At 41.1% G+C, this 16670-nt stretch overlaps 2 protein-coding genes across 2 annotated transcripts in view; one reads left to right on the top strand and one right to left on the bottom strand.

The window, feature by feature from the left end:
* The window catches only part of VIPAS39 (VPS33B interacting protein, apical-basolateral polarity regulator, spe-39 homolog), a 41634-nt gene that overhangs the window by 17291 nt on the left and 7673 nt on the right, over positions 1-16670 (bottom strand). The window contains 12 exon segments of the mRNA XM_043980609.1: positions 467-494; positions 1987-2129; positions 2132-2177; positions 2712-2746; positions 3277-3369; positions 3834-3890; positions 4519-4550; positions 4553-4582; positions 4995-5033; positions 7046-7169; positions 7172-7193; positions 10501-10604. Coding sequence (XP_043836544.1) covers positions 467-494; positions 1987-2129; positions 2132-2177; positions 2712-2746; positions 3277-3369; positions 3834-3890; positions 4519-4550; positions 4553-4582; positions 4995-5033; positions 7046-7169; positions 7172-7193; positions 10501-10604 — 753 coding nt within the window.
* LOC122744344 (small integral membrane protein 1-like) lies at positions 8327-8671 on the top strand. Its single transcript, XM_043989798.1, has one exon. The coding sequence runs from the start codon at positions 8327-8329 to the stop codon at positions 8555-8557; it is 231 nt and encodes a 76-aa protein (XP_043845733.1). The 3' UTR covers positions 8558-8671.

The raw sequence follows: 16670 nt of genomic DNA, 5'->3' as shown, positions 1-16670 counted from the left end.
GCAGTGGATAGGGTACTGGCCCTAGAATCAGGAGGACCTGAGTTCAAATCTGACTCCTAATACTTAATGCTTACTAGCTGTGTGATCCTGGGCAAGTCACTTAACCCCAAAAGCCTCGCAAAAAGAAAAAAGAAACAGAGAACCACAAAGACTATTGTAGTTTTATAGATCTCAATCAAAGGAAGCATACCAAAACAAATAAAATGTCATTAGAACATACTTTAAAGGGGCAGCTAGGTAGCACAGTGGATAAAGCACTGGCCCTGTATTCTGGAGGACCTGAATTCAAATCTGGCCTCAGACACTTGACACCAGCTGTGTTACCCTGGGCAAGTCACTTAACCCTCATTGCCCCACACACACGCAAAAAAGAAGATACTCTAATGTTCTAATTAGAATACTAATTGTATTTAAGAGAATGAGTATATATTAAGGTGTGTCAGGTTGAAATGAAGGTCACACTTACTGCAAGTTCTTCTGTTCTGTCCAGGTACCTGGGAACACAGAAGAAAGGAACAGATCATTATGTGTTTTGGATGCTTCTCCCCCCAGTATTTTTGTCAGATGCAGTGTGAAAGCAATTCCTTGCATCAATATAAGCTCTCGCCTCGGGATGAATGATATGAAAGCAATATAGTCCAAGGTCATAGGCATCCTCATCCAATACATGCCCTTATTGTTAGTCTCTACCACCACCAGCCTCTCCTCAAAGTCTAAGAAATCCTGATGAATACATCTTATTTCTACAGTCAATGTCCAGAGCCAGATAAAGTGGTTCCTTTATCTTCATTCATCAGTGGGGGTGAGGCAGCCCACACTTTGCTCTCTTAGAATGAGAACCTTGCATCTCCAAATCCAAGAAAAAAAAAGAAAGAAAGAACTGTGGAGTATAGATGCTGATTGAACCATATTATTTCTTTTGTTTTGGGTGCTGTTGTTTTTTTTTTTCTATTTTGAGGTTTTGCATCACTGCTCTGATTTTTTCTCTTGTAACAGGATTAATGCAGAAATAGGATTAATGTTATTATGTGTATATATATATATATGTGTGTGTTGTATATTCTATATCTATGATCTATATGTATAGAGATATATTAGATATAACCTATATCAGATTACCTGCTGTCTAGGGAGGGGGGGGAGGGAAGGGAGGGAGGGAGAAAAATCTGAAATTGTAAAGCTTGTATAAACAAAAGTTGAGAACTATCTTTACATGTAACGGAAAAAATAAAATACCTTATACATAAAAAAAAAAAAAAAAAGAATGAGAACCTTGCAAGCATGAGCAGATTACCCATAGGTAGAGCCTCTAGCCCTTTCTATAGATTTGTTTTTGTTTTTTTCAGGGAAATGAGGGTTAAGTGACTTGCCCAGGGTCACACAGCTAGTAAGTGGTCAAGTGTCTGAGGCTGGATTTGAACTCAGGTCCTCCTGAATCCAGGCCAGTACTTTATCCACTGCACCACCTAGCTGCTGCTCCTTTCTGTAGATTTGAAGTGAAAAAATTAAAATAAATTGTACTCTTCAACTCTCATCCTGAAAGGCCTAGACTGCCGGGGCAGGCCATGTAGTAACAATAATAAAAATAATGACGATAATGATGAAAATGATAACTCACATTTAGAAAGCACTTCATAATCAAAGGTACCTTTCTTACAACAACCCCAAAAGGTTGGTAGTATAAGAATTATACCTCTTGGGGCAGCTAGGTGGCGCAGTGGATAAAGCACCGGCCCTCGATTCAGGAGTACCTGAGTTCAAATCCGGCCTCAGACACTTGACACTTACTAGCTGTGTGACCCTGGGCAAGTCACTTAACCCCCAATTGCCTTACCAAAACAAAAAAAAGAATTATACCTCTTTTACAGCTAATGAAACTAAAGTTCAGAGAGGTCTGTTAAGGGCAACAACAGCTAATAAACTAGCAGAGCCGAGATGTGACCCATCTCCCATGTCTCCAAATTCCAGATCCTCTTTCTAGTCTACCAGATAAGCTTTGCCTTCATTCCTAAACAGAGCCTCTGCATGTGGGAACTTTGGTTGTTACTCTTGACTGATGGAGTAGCTCTCACCTGACAAAGGTCTAGGAGCATCTTCTGATCGCCTATCTCCTTAAGAAAGTGAATGAGATATGTCTCAGGGCAACCTGTCGCACTTCCAGCTCTCGGAAAGGATCTCTGGTAGAGAGTAAGTGGAGGAAAAGTAAAATTAATATCACTTGGTTACATGATGATTGGTTGCACTGAATTACTTTCCCCCCTTCTTTTTAATCTTTGTTACACAGAAAGGCTTTCTGAGTAGAGGAGGAAGATAGATTTGGAAATTAAATGGATTCAAAAACAGAAGACATCATAAAAAATAGATATTTAAAAATTTAGGAGGAGAATATAATCATGCCAAATGTGAAACTAAGCTTCTTTTCTAACTATACAGTTTTCTCCCCAAATTCTAACAGGAGCCAATTTATCTATTATATACCCTCTCTGGCCTAAAGGGAATACTAACTGGTGAGAGAACTCTTCAATTCCCACTAATTAAACCTCCTTGGTCCCCATAAAACTCTAGCCCAGACACCTGTCCATGCATAAGATACAGTGGAATTTGTGATTAATGGCTTGCTATAAAGATGGACTGCCAATCACTCCCCTAGCCACCATCTTACATGAAAGGCAAGGTCCCTGAGTGCATACCAACCTCCAGACTACTCTTACCTTTGCTCAGGGGTCCTCTTGAGGAAGATCAAAACCTGAGGAAAGAGGGAGAATAAAACATCAATGACAATAAGGCTATATGACCCAATGCCTTGAGGGCTACCCAAGCACATGAGTTGGCATTCTCTAGCTCTACCCTCAGCAGCCCCATTTGAGTAGCATTTAGCAGAGACCAAAGCCCAGTAGGGATTAGCTAAGGCAAAGAACAAGCTCCTGGAAGCAAAAACCAGTGGAGTCTTGAACTCAACATCATTCAGAAATCACCACTATCTGGAGCCAACGTGCATGACCACTTCCCTGAGTATCTTCTCACATTAATCCTTCCTCAGGATAAGTATGAGAGTGGGACAGTAACCCATTCCCCTTTTGGACATTCAGAATGGCCAAGATAATACTGATTCTAAGGCATAGTCAAGACTCCCACCACACTCCCCACCTCAGTAGCTGTGCCACTGAGAGACCCTAGAGGCATAGGGCAGTCAGGGACCAACTCCTGACTTGGCACCTAAACCACAATTACAAAATTTGTGGCTGCTCAGTCTCCTGCTTCTAAAATAAAGCTCACAGCAGTAATGACGTTCCCATCATGGCTAGACACGGCTTCTTCCAAAAGTTGGAGCTTGTCCTGTAGGGAGCGGAACCTCTCTAGGGAGCAGACCTGGTTGGGCAAGGAGAAGTAAAAAGAAATCAGAGTATGGTTTCCTAACCCATATAACTAGGTCTGAGGAAGTCATATTCCTAAACTCTCTTTTCAGTAATTTCCCCGAGTGGTAACCAATTTCAGGAAGTGTCATTGGTAACAAAAGTCTCAGTTGTTAAATTAAGATCCCTGTGCACACTAGAGAGCCGAGGTCTCCCCAAACCTTTCCCCTTTAAGCTCTGTATTCTAGTGTTACAGTCCTGAGGAAGGCCTGGCACTTGACCTCCACCCAAGGCAGATTACCAGGGTATGTGATCATTCTTATGTGTCCGTTTTCCTTCCATCCCAGTATCTCTTCCTTCCATTTAATCTCATCAAGTGGTAGTATGATGATATGAAATGAAAGACACCCCTTCTCTGGGGACAATGTGCTCAGCTTCCCAGAGAATTCCCCCCACATCCTTCATTCATAATGTTCTTACCTTACCCTTCTGCAGACGCCTGACTGTGTCACTGAGGCTCCATTCGCTGCTGTAATCCTGAAATATTAGCAGCGTAGGTGAACCCCACTGGGATCAAGAGGCCAGGCTATCAGGATGCCAGCTCCTCACCCCAGCCTCACAGTACCAGGAGGGCTTGATCTCAGGTGGCTTGTTTGACTTCACGAGATCCTTTGTCATGAAGGGGGAGGTACTTAGTAAGGAGCAAAATAGACAAGGGAGAAGCTGGAAAGTCGAAAATGGCCTTGATAGGAAGCTGAAGGCTAGTGTTTTTTCTGTGTTACTGAAAGCACTAGGAAAAGGGGAGCACAAGGGAAAGAAAACAGGGAGAAAGAGGCTTCTTTCCCACAACCTCCAAAAAGTCACTGTAAGTGGAGACACTTAGTTCAGAAAACCAGAAACTCTAAAGCCACCATTTTAAGATATCCACCCACTAATGCCGGTTTTGTACATTATCTTGCATTTATCCAGGGCTTAAGCTTGTGGAAGGTTAGATTAGAGTTGCTTCAACACACACTCTGGATCTTGCCTGAGAAAGACTTCTTTGCTCAGGGATGAGCTGTTCTCTCTTCTACTTCCCTGTAAGCTCTGCCCAGTTAAGCCCCCTTTAACCAATCTGGCATGAAAATCACTGGGATTTGAAGTACAGTTTCTAGTAGTAACCCACCTTATATTCCCCCTTAGGTCTTCGCAGCTCTGAGCATAGTTTTTGGAAGATACATCTGAGAGGGCTGGGAGAGAAAAGGTAACAAGTTCAATACAGCTTGAATTCTGCCTCTTGTCACCTCTTCTTTAAGCACAGCTTCTTTCTCTAAAAGGTTCTCTAGCACATAGACTCAAGGCCAAGGGCAGTGACCCTTTTGTGTCTGCAGTCAGACCAAGACATCATTCCAATTATGTCCTACCAGTAGAATGGGGGACAGGGTTGGAGAGGAGGGGGAGGACATGTCACTGTATCCTTTCTAAGGCTAAAACATTTCCTTCCACACAGTTCAGGGGTTCTTTCTAAGGTCTGAATACCAAAAAGGAGCTCATCTAGCATGCTACCTACTTCCCCACATCTTCAGATTGGACACTAGGCCAAAAACTATTTCCCATAGCTACCAAGGGAAGACCGTCCAATGCCCAAAGCCCAATGCTTACCATCTGAAAGGGACTGTAAACTCCCAAGTCTGCTTCTTCCTAAAGCCAAAGAGAATAAAGCATATGGAGAATGAGACCCTAGATTCAAGCTAAGGTTGTCTAGGACCACCAAGAATCATAATCATCCACTGGGAACAGAACAGTTAAGTCACAGATAAAAATTGCCTTTTGTATCATGCTTAAGCTTTGCACAATTGCTTTATATATGTACATCATCTCACTCGAGCTTCACCACAAATGTTTTATCTTACTAAAAGAAAAAAGTTGTAAACACAACCACTGAGAATTCTGAAATCACAATCAAATTTGTTATATAAAGCAATTCTTTTACCAAAGCATAGGTTTATTTAGAAAATATTAACAAAGTAAACATTTTTCTAAGGCTAAAATATGAAGAGCAAGCTTTCTTATTCCCTAGAATCCTCCCTCTGTGTAGAAGAGGTTTTATTCACAATTCAAAAATACCGGCACTGAAACTTAGTAAGCTGCCCAAGTGCTAGTGAAGCCTTGTTCACATGATTCAAATCACAAAATGTTCCTGATACTTGGATGAGGTTCTTTTGTTCAGCCTCTACAGATTTATAACTATGAATTTTTTAGCTTTTATGACAATATAACTTTTTATTAAACTGCTATGGCCATAGTGGATTGAGACCGGTTTGAAGTCAGAAAGACCTGAGTTCAAGTCCCTATTTCTGACACATCATGGCTGTGTGACCATAGCCAAACCCCTAGTATCTCAAATGACTAAGATGGAGCCTGCCCATCTGTTTCTGTAGTGGGAACGTCCACTTTCTTTACAATGATGAAACCAGAGGTCCAAACCAAAACAAAAACTTTTCTTCAAAGATGATACTTTAAGATGATGCTCCTACAAAAGAAATGCCTAAAATGCATCTTTCTCAGTAATTTGTAACTTTTCTCTTATCAACTCACTGTAAATTTGAAGTTGTAGTCCAAAGCCCTTTGCAATAGTTTGTCTGTACCTACTGGGTTAGCTTGCATCATAGCACTCCTAGAATTTATAGTGTAGTAGCAAGAAGACTGGACTGGGAGTTCTAAGTTCTATTTTCAGCATATCAACTAACCATGTGACTGGCTGGACTAGATGACCTACCTGAAGGGTCCCTTCCAGTTTTCAATTCCAGTGATTCTCTGTGCTGGTAGCTGGGTTACCAACTTTCTGTCTTGGCCACAAGTACTTATCTATATTGTCTGACTAATCTGCTGAAGCTAATTAAAGGGAAGCCTTCACCTTTGTCTCTCCAGCTTTCTAGAATTCAAACAAACTCCCTGCTTCTCTTCTCTACAGTAGAGAAAGAAACAGTTAAGAAGGATATGTTATATGTTCTAGCAATGTACTCACTTTTTATATATTTTTTCTTATATATTTTAGCATAGTGCCTGACACATAGTAGGTGCTTAATAAATGTTTACTGACTGATTATATAAAAAAAAGGTGACTTTCCACTTTAGTTTTTAACCTCCTCTCAGCTGAAAAGCTGAGATCTTTTTCACATTCTCGAAATCAGTCTAGGTTATGTAATAGAGCTGACTATGTGACCTACCTTAGAAACCACCTAATAAAAGATCATAGCTATGCCACATCCTTCCTAAAACAATGAAGATCAGACATCTGCAGCTGACAATGTCCTCGAATACTGTCCAGTCCCCAACATTTTATAAAAGACTTGTTCGAGATACTCGTCCTATACTGATAAGAGGCAGTGCTTGGATTCAAGTTCGTATCCTCTGACTCCAAATCCATCACTCTTCCCAATGCACCAATGTCACCTTGTCCTTGGCAAGCCAATGTCAACCCTACCAACCAAGCTCTGGAGAGACTTCCCTTGATCCAGGCATTCAGCCTTCTCTACATTTCCTCTTACCCACAACATCTTGCAGAGTGACAAAGGATTACTGAATTTGGGGCCAACTCCAATAAGACATTTTTCCCTTCGGTTTCCCTTTCTTCCAGAGTAAAAGAATGTTGGCTGGATCTTGTAATGCCCAAGGAAAAGAGATATTTCTCACAATTCTTTACTCTTTACCTTTGAAAAAGCTGCTCAGAGAATAGGAGGAGGTAGGCTTGGGTAGTGGAGTATATGAGGATAAAGTGTTCCGAGTCTTTAGCTGTTCACGTCCCTCAAGGGTGGGGCCACCACTGGAAGCTGTCCCTCTTTGATGGACCAAGAAATGCTACATGACAGAAAAGAGTCAAAATGTAGATTAGTAAACCTTAGGTACAATGTAAATCCCTAAGCACCTATCTACCAGGGAGTCTCTAAAAACTTCACAAGTGACCCTAGCTTCCTAAACTGAAATTAGGAGGCTTCCTGCCTCCTAAAACTGGAGAGGACAATAGGTGACCACAGGAGGAGCTAAATGTTGTAACAATCGGAATGACACCACCTGCTGGAGACTTACTGTAGAAAAGTTCTGCCATGAAAGGAAGGTCTTTGAGGGCAAGAACATGCGTCTTTTCTTTGGCGTCAGGAAGTGACATTTGCTAGTGGGAGGAAGAAGGAAGAGCCGGGCACTCTGACTCGGGCTCTTTCCTTTGGACTCTGGTGGAGAGCGGAGCTAGAAATGTGCTCTCCCTTTAATAGATAGATGAATGTAGGCCTTTCTCTCTCTCTTTACCAAATTCTTATTCTCCTTAATAAATGCTTTAAAAGTCTAACTCTTGCTAAAGCTTATAATTTTTTGGTGACCACTCATTAGATATTTTAGACAGACTAGCTAGAATTTTAGCCCTAAAACAATGTTAATAGCTTAAGTGTGCAATAATGACTGGGTAGCAGATTTGGTACTAACACTTTTGCCACAGATCTATGGGAATCCATTAACCATAGCTCACAGACACAGCTATGCAGGACACAGTAAAAAAAAAATTAACAATTTTGCTATCTGAGAATAAAGGATGAGAATGCCACATACATTGTCACATTGTTGCTTTTTTGGTTGGTTTTATTTAACTGTTTTTCTATGTTAAAACAAAGAGTTTAGTGGTTTTGGTGGGAGGTGAGGAATAAATGGAGAAGTGACTGTGATATCAAAATAAAAAGACATCAAGGCCAGCGAGCTGCATTAGTGGCCTTGCCCCACAGCAGCTCCTGCCAAAGGCCAGAGAGAAACAGAAGTCTTCATCCAAGACATATCTTCGCCCAGAGCTGGGGAACAGGTAGGGAGCTGCAGGTGAGAGAGAGGGAGGGTAGCATCTCTGTACCCAACATCCTCTCCTAAGACTGAGAAGAACAAGCTTCCATTGGGGGACTTCATCTACCAGAGCAGCTCCTTGCCCTGCACTTGGAACTTAAGGTCACCTCAGAATGATAGAACCCCAGGAGAGCAGTGTCCAGTACAGCAGAAGGAGCAAGAGCCAGGATGAGGTCAGCATGAACATGCAGGTCTCTGAGAGCTCTGGCTGTGAGCAGATCTACACCAAACTAGGCACCGGGAAGCTGAGCATCGCAATGAAGGTAGCAGGCGGAATCATTATGTTCTGGATCATCTTCATCATCGGCTATGTCACTGGCTACTATATCCACAAGTGCAAGTAGTGCTCGTCTGAATCTGCTGGACACCTTTACCAAGAGCCCTCCACCTACCCAGAGACCTCTTACTTCCTGGCTCAGACCACCGGGCCAGGCTGGCCCCTGGGGGCACAAACACCTACAGATATAGAAACATACACACACACAGGCAGGGACAGTCTTTTTTTCTTTTTTCAGGGAGAGAGCCACATACCTAGACTAACAGACACTCAGGCGCTGTACAGAAGAAATAGCCATACATGGAGACATAGACGACACAGAAAGAGACCAGACACTAATGCACATACTTCTCCCCTGCCCCAGGATAGAATTCCAGACTAAGCTGGAGGAGGCCAGAGCACAGTTCACTCATCACCGCAGCTTCACCCATCCCTACTCCAGTAACAGGTGGTGGGAGTAAAATCTACCTCCCGTAAGCTGTGACCCCCCCCCATTGATTAGAAAAGATGCAAGTCAAAACAATTCTGGGGGGGTACTACCTCATACCTATTGGATTGGATAGAGGGAAATGACAAATGCTGTAGGAGATATGGGGAAAATGAGACATTGATGCACTGTTGGTGGAGTTGTAAACTAATCCAAACATTCTGTAGAGCAATTTGGAACTATGGCCCAAGGGCTATAAAAACATGCATCCTCTTTGACCTAGTAATACCACTACTAGGTTAGTATCCAAAAGAGATAAAAAACAAAAGTTAAAGGACTTATACATACAAAAATATTTATGGCAGCCCATTTATGGTACAAAGAGTTTGAAAGTGAGGAGATGCCCATCAACTGGGGAATGGCTGACAAGTTGTGGGGTGAGATTGTGATGGAACAATACTGGTGCTGTAAGAAATGATGAGCAGGATGTTCTCAGGGAAACCTAGAAAAGACTTTCCATGAGCTATCAAAGTGAGATGTACTGTATACAAAGTAACAGCAATATTGTGAGATGATCAGCTGTGAATGACTTGGCTATTCTCAGTAGTATAGTGATGCCGACAACTCTGAAGGACTTATGAAAGGTATGATCCATCTCCAGAGAAAGACCTGATGGTGTCTGAATGCAATTGAAGCATTTGTGTTGTTGTTGTTGTTTCTTTTTCTTAAGGTTTTTTTTTTCTGTTTTCTTTCACAGCCTGACTAACATAGAATGTCTGCATGACTACAACATGTATAGCTTATATTGAATTGCTTGCATTATTAAAGGGTGGGGGGCAGGGGATGGGGGAGGGAGGAAGAGAATTTGGAACACAAAATTTTTAAAATGGACACTTAAAATGTTTTTACATGTAATTTGGAGAAAAATTAAATTCTAAATAAATGGAAAAAAATAGCCTCTCAATGGCCACTGCACTTCTAGCTAGGGCAAGACAGGGAAAGTCAATCAAATCGGAAAAAAAATGCAGACAGAAAAGCTCTTTTTCTTACATCTTCCATAGACCCTAAAGAGGTAATGCATAAGAAACTTGCAAGTCAGGAAGGCTTGGGTTCAAATCCAGCTTCTCATACATCCTAGCTGTATGACCATGGGCAAGTCACATAATCTCTCAGTCCCGGTTTCCTCATCTGTAAAAGGAAGGGGGTGAACCAGAAGGCCTTTAAGGTGGCTTCCAGATCTATATCTATTGTCCTATGATCATCTGCCTCTTCAGAAGCTCCCTAGTCAAGAACAGATTTTAAAAGTGACTGAATTTTGAAAGTAGAGAGGGAAGGGAAGGGAGGGACATTGCTTTAAGCAGGTGGGTCATCTATTAAAGACAAAAATCCTGAGTATGACCTCCTTGGATTTCTTTTCTTTTCTTTTTTTTTTGGCAGGGCAGTGGGGGTTAAGTGACTTGCCCAGGGTCACACAACTAGTGTCAAGTATCTGAAGTCAGAATTGAACTCAGGTCTTCCTGAATCCAGGGCTGGTGCTTTATCCACTGTGCCACCTAGCTGCCCCCCTCCTGGATTTCTTATACTTACTCCCCACAGGTGCTCCGCTCCAGCTGACCCTCTCCAGGTCATCGTCATCATCATCACAATGTCCCGAAGGGCTGTTCACTGCCCGTTTGGACTCCTTTAACTGCAAAGTGGACAGAAATCTAAGAATTCAAGTCATCTCTTCCTCCTACTGCCCTCCACCAGCATCCAAACCAGAGGAATTTGGGACATAAAGCCAAAAGACTGAAGGATTAGTACTAAAAGAAAAATTCATTTGATATACCCAAAACACTCATGAAGAAAAATGACAAAGGAAACTGATTACAGGAGCTAGAGGTCAGGTTTCATAGAATAAATTGAAATTATCAGGGGTTTTTTAAGTCCCCCCCCCTTTTTTGAGCACGGCAATGAGGGTTAAGTGACTTGCCCAGGGTCACACAACTAGTGTCAAGTGTCTGAGGCCAAATTTGAACTCAGGTCCTCCTGAATCCAGGGCTGGTATTTTATCCACTGTGCCACCTAGCTGTCCCCGGTTTTTTAAGTTCTAGTCCCAGCTGTAAATAGTATTTGTATGACTTAGTATGTGACCAATTTCCTCTCAGAGATTCAGCCAGTTTCTCCATTAGTAAAAGGTAGAAAATACCATCAATAATATTCCTTCTTTATTTGGGTTTTGTTTTTTTTTTTTTGGTGAGGCAATTGTGGTTAAGTTACTTGCCCAAGGTCACACAGCTAGTAAGTGTTAAGTGTCCGAGGCCAAATTTGAATTCAGGTCCTCCTGACTCTAGAGCCAGTGCTCTATCCACTGCGCCATCTAGCTGCCCCTCCTTCTTTATTTGTAAAGCTGATTTTTGAACCCATATTGAACTCAAATTAAAATCTGGTCTACTCCCACTTTCCTCATCCTATCCAGTTTCTACCTCCTCTGCCTATCCCTTCTGCTTTGTCCTCCTGAATCCTTGCTCTGTTTTAGCAAAAACCTCTGTCACCCTACGCTGTTGCTTCTTCTCACACTCTTTCTACTGTGTTCATGTAAACCTGGCCCCCTCTAGAAGAAACTGCATGCCTGACCATTCTCTCCAACATGAGCTGCTCCTTCTCTTATGCAGCTGAAAAATAACTAGGAGACATAAGCAGATTCCTTCTTAGGGTCACTGCCTGATCCTCCCTCTACATCCTCCATTGAGCACCTTCTTCTTCTTCTTCTTCTTCTTCTTCTTCTTCTTCTTCTTCTTCTTTTATGTGGGGCGATGAGGGTTAAATGACTTGCCCAGGGTCACCACAGCTAGTAAATGTCAAGTATCTGAGGCCAGATTTGAACTCAGGTCCTCCTGAATCCAGGGCTGGTGTTTTATCCTCTATGCCACCTAGCTGCCCCCCGCCCCAGCACCTTCTTTTTGAAGTTCACTCTACTTGCCCACATTACCCTTGCTGTTGTAATGTACTAGGCACCAAAACATTCTTGCTTCTCGCTCAAGGCAGTTCAATACCTGGCTTACAGTCTTTTTCTATATCCTGACCCCCACCCTCATGTAAGGAACTTCAAAAACACATCCCCAACACCCTTTGAAACACCCTAGCCTCTCCAATTCATCAGACTCCTTAACTTTGAGCACCTTTATCTTTATGCCACTTCAGTTACCTATAAAGATATATTAAGATATTGCCATCAATCAATGGTGCCAGAAAATAAGATGGAAGGAAATACAGTTAGTAATCATAACTGAAAAAAATTTTATAGCAAGTTTCTCTGATAAAGACCTCATTTCTCAAATATATAGAGAACTGAGTCAAATTTAGAAAAATAAGAAGCCATTCCTCAATTGATAAATGGTCAAAGATATGATAGGCAGTCTTCAGACAAGTAATTAAAGCTTATCTATAGTCATATGAAAAAAATGCTCTAAATCACTATTGATTAAAGAAATGCAAATTAAAAACAGCTAAGAGCTACTGCCTCACAACCTACTCAAATTGGCTAATATGACAGAAAAGGAAAATGAGAAATGTAAGAGGAGATGTGAGAAAATTGAGACACTAATGCCCTGCTGGTAAAGTTGTATCCTGATTTAACCATTCTATAGAGCAATTTGGAACTATGCCCAAAGGGTTATAAAACCATGTATATCCTTTGACTAATGAATACCACTGTATCCCAAAGAGATTAAAAAAAGAAAGAAAGAAAAGAACATGTGTGTACCAAAATATTTTTAGCAGCTCTTTTAATGATGGCAAAGAATTGGAAATTGAGAGGATGTCCATCAAGTGGGGAATGACTAAACAAGTTGTTGTATACACTTGTGATGGAAAACTATTATGCTATAAGAAATAATAAGCAGGGGGGCAGCTAGGTGGCGCAGTGGATAAAGCACCAGCCCTAGATTCAGGAGGACCTGAGTTCAAATCTGCCCTCACACACTTGACATTTACTAGTTGTGTGACCCTGGGCAAGTCACTTAACCCTCATTGCCCTGCAAAGAAAGAGAGAGAGAGAGAGAGAGAGAGAGAGAGAGAAAGAAAGAAATGATAAGCAGGATGCTCTCAGAAAAACCTGGGAAGACTTACATGGATTGATGCAAAGCGAAATGAGCCAAACCAGGAGAACATTGTACACAGAACAGCAATACTCTACGATGATCAACTATGAATGACTTAGCTATTCTCAGTAATACAATGACTGAAGATAATTCCGAAGGACTTATGATGAAAATACCATCCATCTTCAGAAAAAGAACAAATGAAGTCTGAATACAGATTCCATTTTTTCTTTACTTTATTTTTCTTGCTGGTTTGTTTTGGTCTGTTTTCTTTCACAACATGACTAATATATAAATGTTTTGCATAACTACACATGTAAATCAAATTTCTTGCCCTCTCAATGGGGAGAGAAAGAAGGAGAGAATTTGGGATTAAAATTTTTTTTTGAAAAATGAATGTTAAAAATTGTTTTTACATGAAATTTGGGAAAAAAGAAAATACTGAATCACAAAAATAGATGGTGCCTCCATGATCCAGAAGTCTAAAATTCTCCTCTGATCATAACATCCAATTTTTCCATTTCTCCCCTCCTCATAAACCTATTCTTTTTTTCTTTTTCTTAACTGTAACCCTCTGAGTCTTCTATCCCTCCTTCTCAGGGATCTCATCAGCATAAGCTCAATTATTATCTCTATTAAGATAACTCCTAAATCTATGTTTATAATCCTAACCTTTTTCCTGTGTTCCAGTCTCAAATCACCAGATGCCTGCTGTATAAACATATTCACACAGATACCATAAAATCATTTTAAACTCGACATGTCCAAAATAGTATATTCTGCCCTGATCCCTTCTCTCTCCCTTGCACACGTTTTTCCAGAGTCAGAACCTCCACTTTTCATTCACTCCACCCCCATATCTAATCAGCAGCAAAATCCTGTTCATTATACTTCTACAATATATCATACATGCATACCTTTCCCTTCACTTATATAGCCAAAACCCTAATTCAGATTCATCAGCTCTAGCCTGGATTATTGCAGTGACCTCCTGACTTTGCTTCCTGCTTTCAGTTCCTTCCCTCTTCCAACCCATCTAATTAGCAAAATCAAATTTCTAAGCCACAGGTATAATAAAGTCATCGGTGGTTCAAAAAGGTTCAGTGGTTCCTTATTGTCTCCAGGAAAAAATAAAACTTCCTCTGTCTTTGCTCTATTTGTTTCTAATTTCAATCCACTCCCCTTTATATAAGCAGCATTCTAAACAAATGATCCTACTAGCTGGTCCCCACACTCAGCATTCCATCTCCATTTTCAAAATCTTTACACAGGCTGTCCCCCATGCCTGGAATATATCCTAGTCTCACTTACGTTTCTCAGAATATTTAGCCTATTTCCAGACTAACTCCTGGGTAAAGTCTTCTCTGATCCTCCATATTATTAGTACTTTGTCTCTCAATGGCCTATCAAGTTTATACCATGGGAGTCCCAGGAAGGCCTCACCAGAGTAAGAGACCCCCACCCCCCACCCCCAGAGCCTCTGAATCAGCTGAAGCACCAGTGCCGTCTGGAACTAGGCTCACAGTCTGGTGAGGGCTGAGCCCTTGGCAGGGGGGAGGCTACAGGGGTCTCTGCTGGTGTTGGGGCAGAACTTAGGTTTTTCACCCCTGCTAGGAACCAGGAGGTAGGCTTGAGTAGCAGTGGCCCAGGTCGGGGAGGGGCACAGGCTCATCAGAGCTGACAACCACAACACACAAAGCTGGTTGATTAGCAAGTTGGTCTGGGGTTATCTATGGACTAGGGAACAGTCCAGACTAGTGAAGAACCTGCTCCTCCTTAAATCATACCACCTGGGACCTTCTGAAGCCTGGGAACAGTACCCCACTTAAAGAGCTAAAAGTCAAGTAAAAGAAAGGTAAGGACCATAGAAAGTTTCTTTAGTGACAAGGAAGATCGAGACGCACCCTCAGAGGAAGATGTCAACTTCAGGGTCCCTATATATAAAGCTTCCAAGAAAAATATGAATTGGCCTCAGGCCATGGAGGCACTCAAAAAGGAATTTGAAGATAAAGTTAGAAACATGGAGGAAAAAATGGAAAGAGAAATGAGGGGGATGCAGGAAAGACATGAGAAAAAAAGTCAACAGCTTGAAAAAGCCAAATTGGCCAAATGGAAAAGGAGGTACAAAGCTCTCTGACGAAAATAATTGCCTAAGAATTAGGATTGAACAAATGGAAACTAGTGACTTTAAGAGAAACCAAGACACAATAAAGCAAATCCAAATGAATAAAAAATAGAGGGCAATGTGAAATATCTTCTTGGAAAAACTGCTGACCTGGAAAATAGGTCCAAGAGAGATAATCTGAAAATTATTGGTCTACATGTTTACACTATGGGCTACCAGAAACAAACCTAACTGTATATATCTTGTATCCCCTTATTAGAATGTATGCTCATTAAAAACAAGGATTATTGTTTTTCTTTGTATTCCCACCCCTCGTATAATGCCTTATACAAAGAAGATGCTTACAAGTGCTGACTGAATTGAATTCTCACTCAAGAATAAGAATAAAACCATCTGGGGCAGCTAGGTGGCGCAGTGGATAGAGCACCGGCCCTGGAGTCAGGAATACCTGAGTTCAAATCCGGCCTCAGACACTTAACACTTACTAGCTGTGTGACCCTGGGCAAGTCACTTAACCCTAATTGCCTCACTAAAAAAAAAAAAAAAAGAATAAAACCATCTAAATAAGGAACTTGGGACCCTTTTTTTAAAAAAGGAAAATTGTTTTTGTTGCAAACAAAATCAATGCAAATAGCATATGGACAGAAATGGTTGCCTGAGAAAGGAAAGTCTTTCTATCCAATATTTCTAATAAAGGTCTGATATCCAAACATATAGGGCAGCTGGGTGGCACAGTAAACAGAATACTGGACCTGAAGTCATGAAGATTCTCTTCCTAAATTCAAATCTATCCTTGGACACTTACTAGCTGTGTGGCCCTGAGCAAATCACTTAACCCTATTTGCCTCAGTTCCTCATATGTAAAATGAGCTGGAGAAGGAAATGGGAAACTATTCCAATATCTTTGCCAAGAAAACCCCAAATGGGGTCATGGAGAGTTGGAAACAAGTGAACAACAATCCAAACATAGAGAAAACTAAAAGAAACATGTAAGACCAAAAGTCATTCCTTAAAGTGGTCAAAGGATAAGAACAGTTCTTAAAAGAGTAACTGTAAACTATTAAAAAGTATATGACATTCAAATCCGGCCTCAGACACTTGACACTTATTAGCTGTGTGACCCTGGGCAAGTCACTTAACCCCCAATACCCCACAAAAAAAAAAAGTATATGACAATTCTTCAAATTACTAATTTCAAGAAAAATGCAAATCAAAACAACTCAGAGGTTTCATGTGACACCCAGCAAATTGGCAAAGATGAAAAAAGATGTAAATAGTCAACACTGGTGGGATTATGTGAAGACAGTCACTTAATGCATTTTTGGTAGAATTGTGAATTAATTAAACCATTCTGGAAAGCAATTTGGTATCTTTCAAAGTCCATGTCTTTTGATTCATAAATTCCACTCCTGGGTATATACCAAAAAAAGATATCACACACACACACATCCCCTATACACAGCAAAATATTTAAAAGGGCATTTTGGGGGGAGCAAAAACCCAGATCGATTAGCCAATGTCTAAACATATTGTGGTCCATAAATAG

Source organism: Dromiciops gliroides, chromosome 2, assembly GCF_019393635.1.
Source record: "Dromiciops gliroides isolate mDroGli1 chromosome 2, mDroGli1.pri, whole genome shotgun sequence".
Taxonomy (NCBI): domain Eukaryota; kingdom Metazoa; phylum Chordata; class Mammalia; order Microbiotheria; family Microbiotheriidae; genus Dromiciops; species Dromiciops gliroides.
This window is presented reverse-complemented; position numbering and strand designations above follow the sequence as displayed.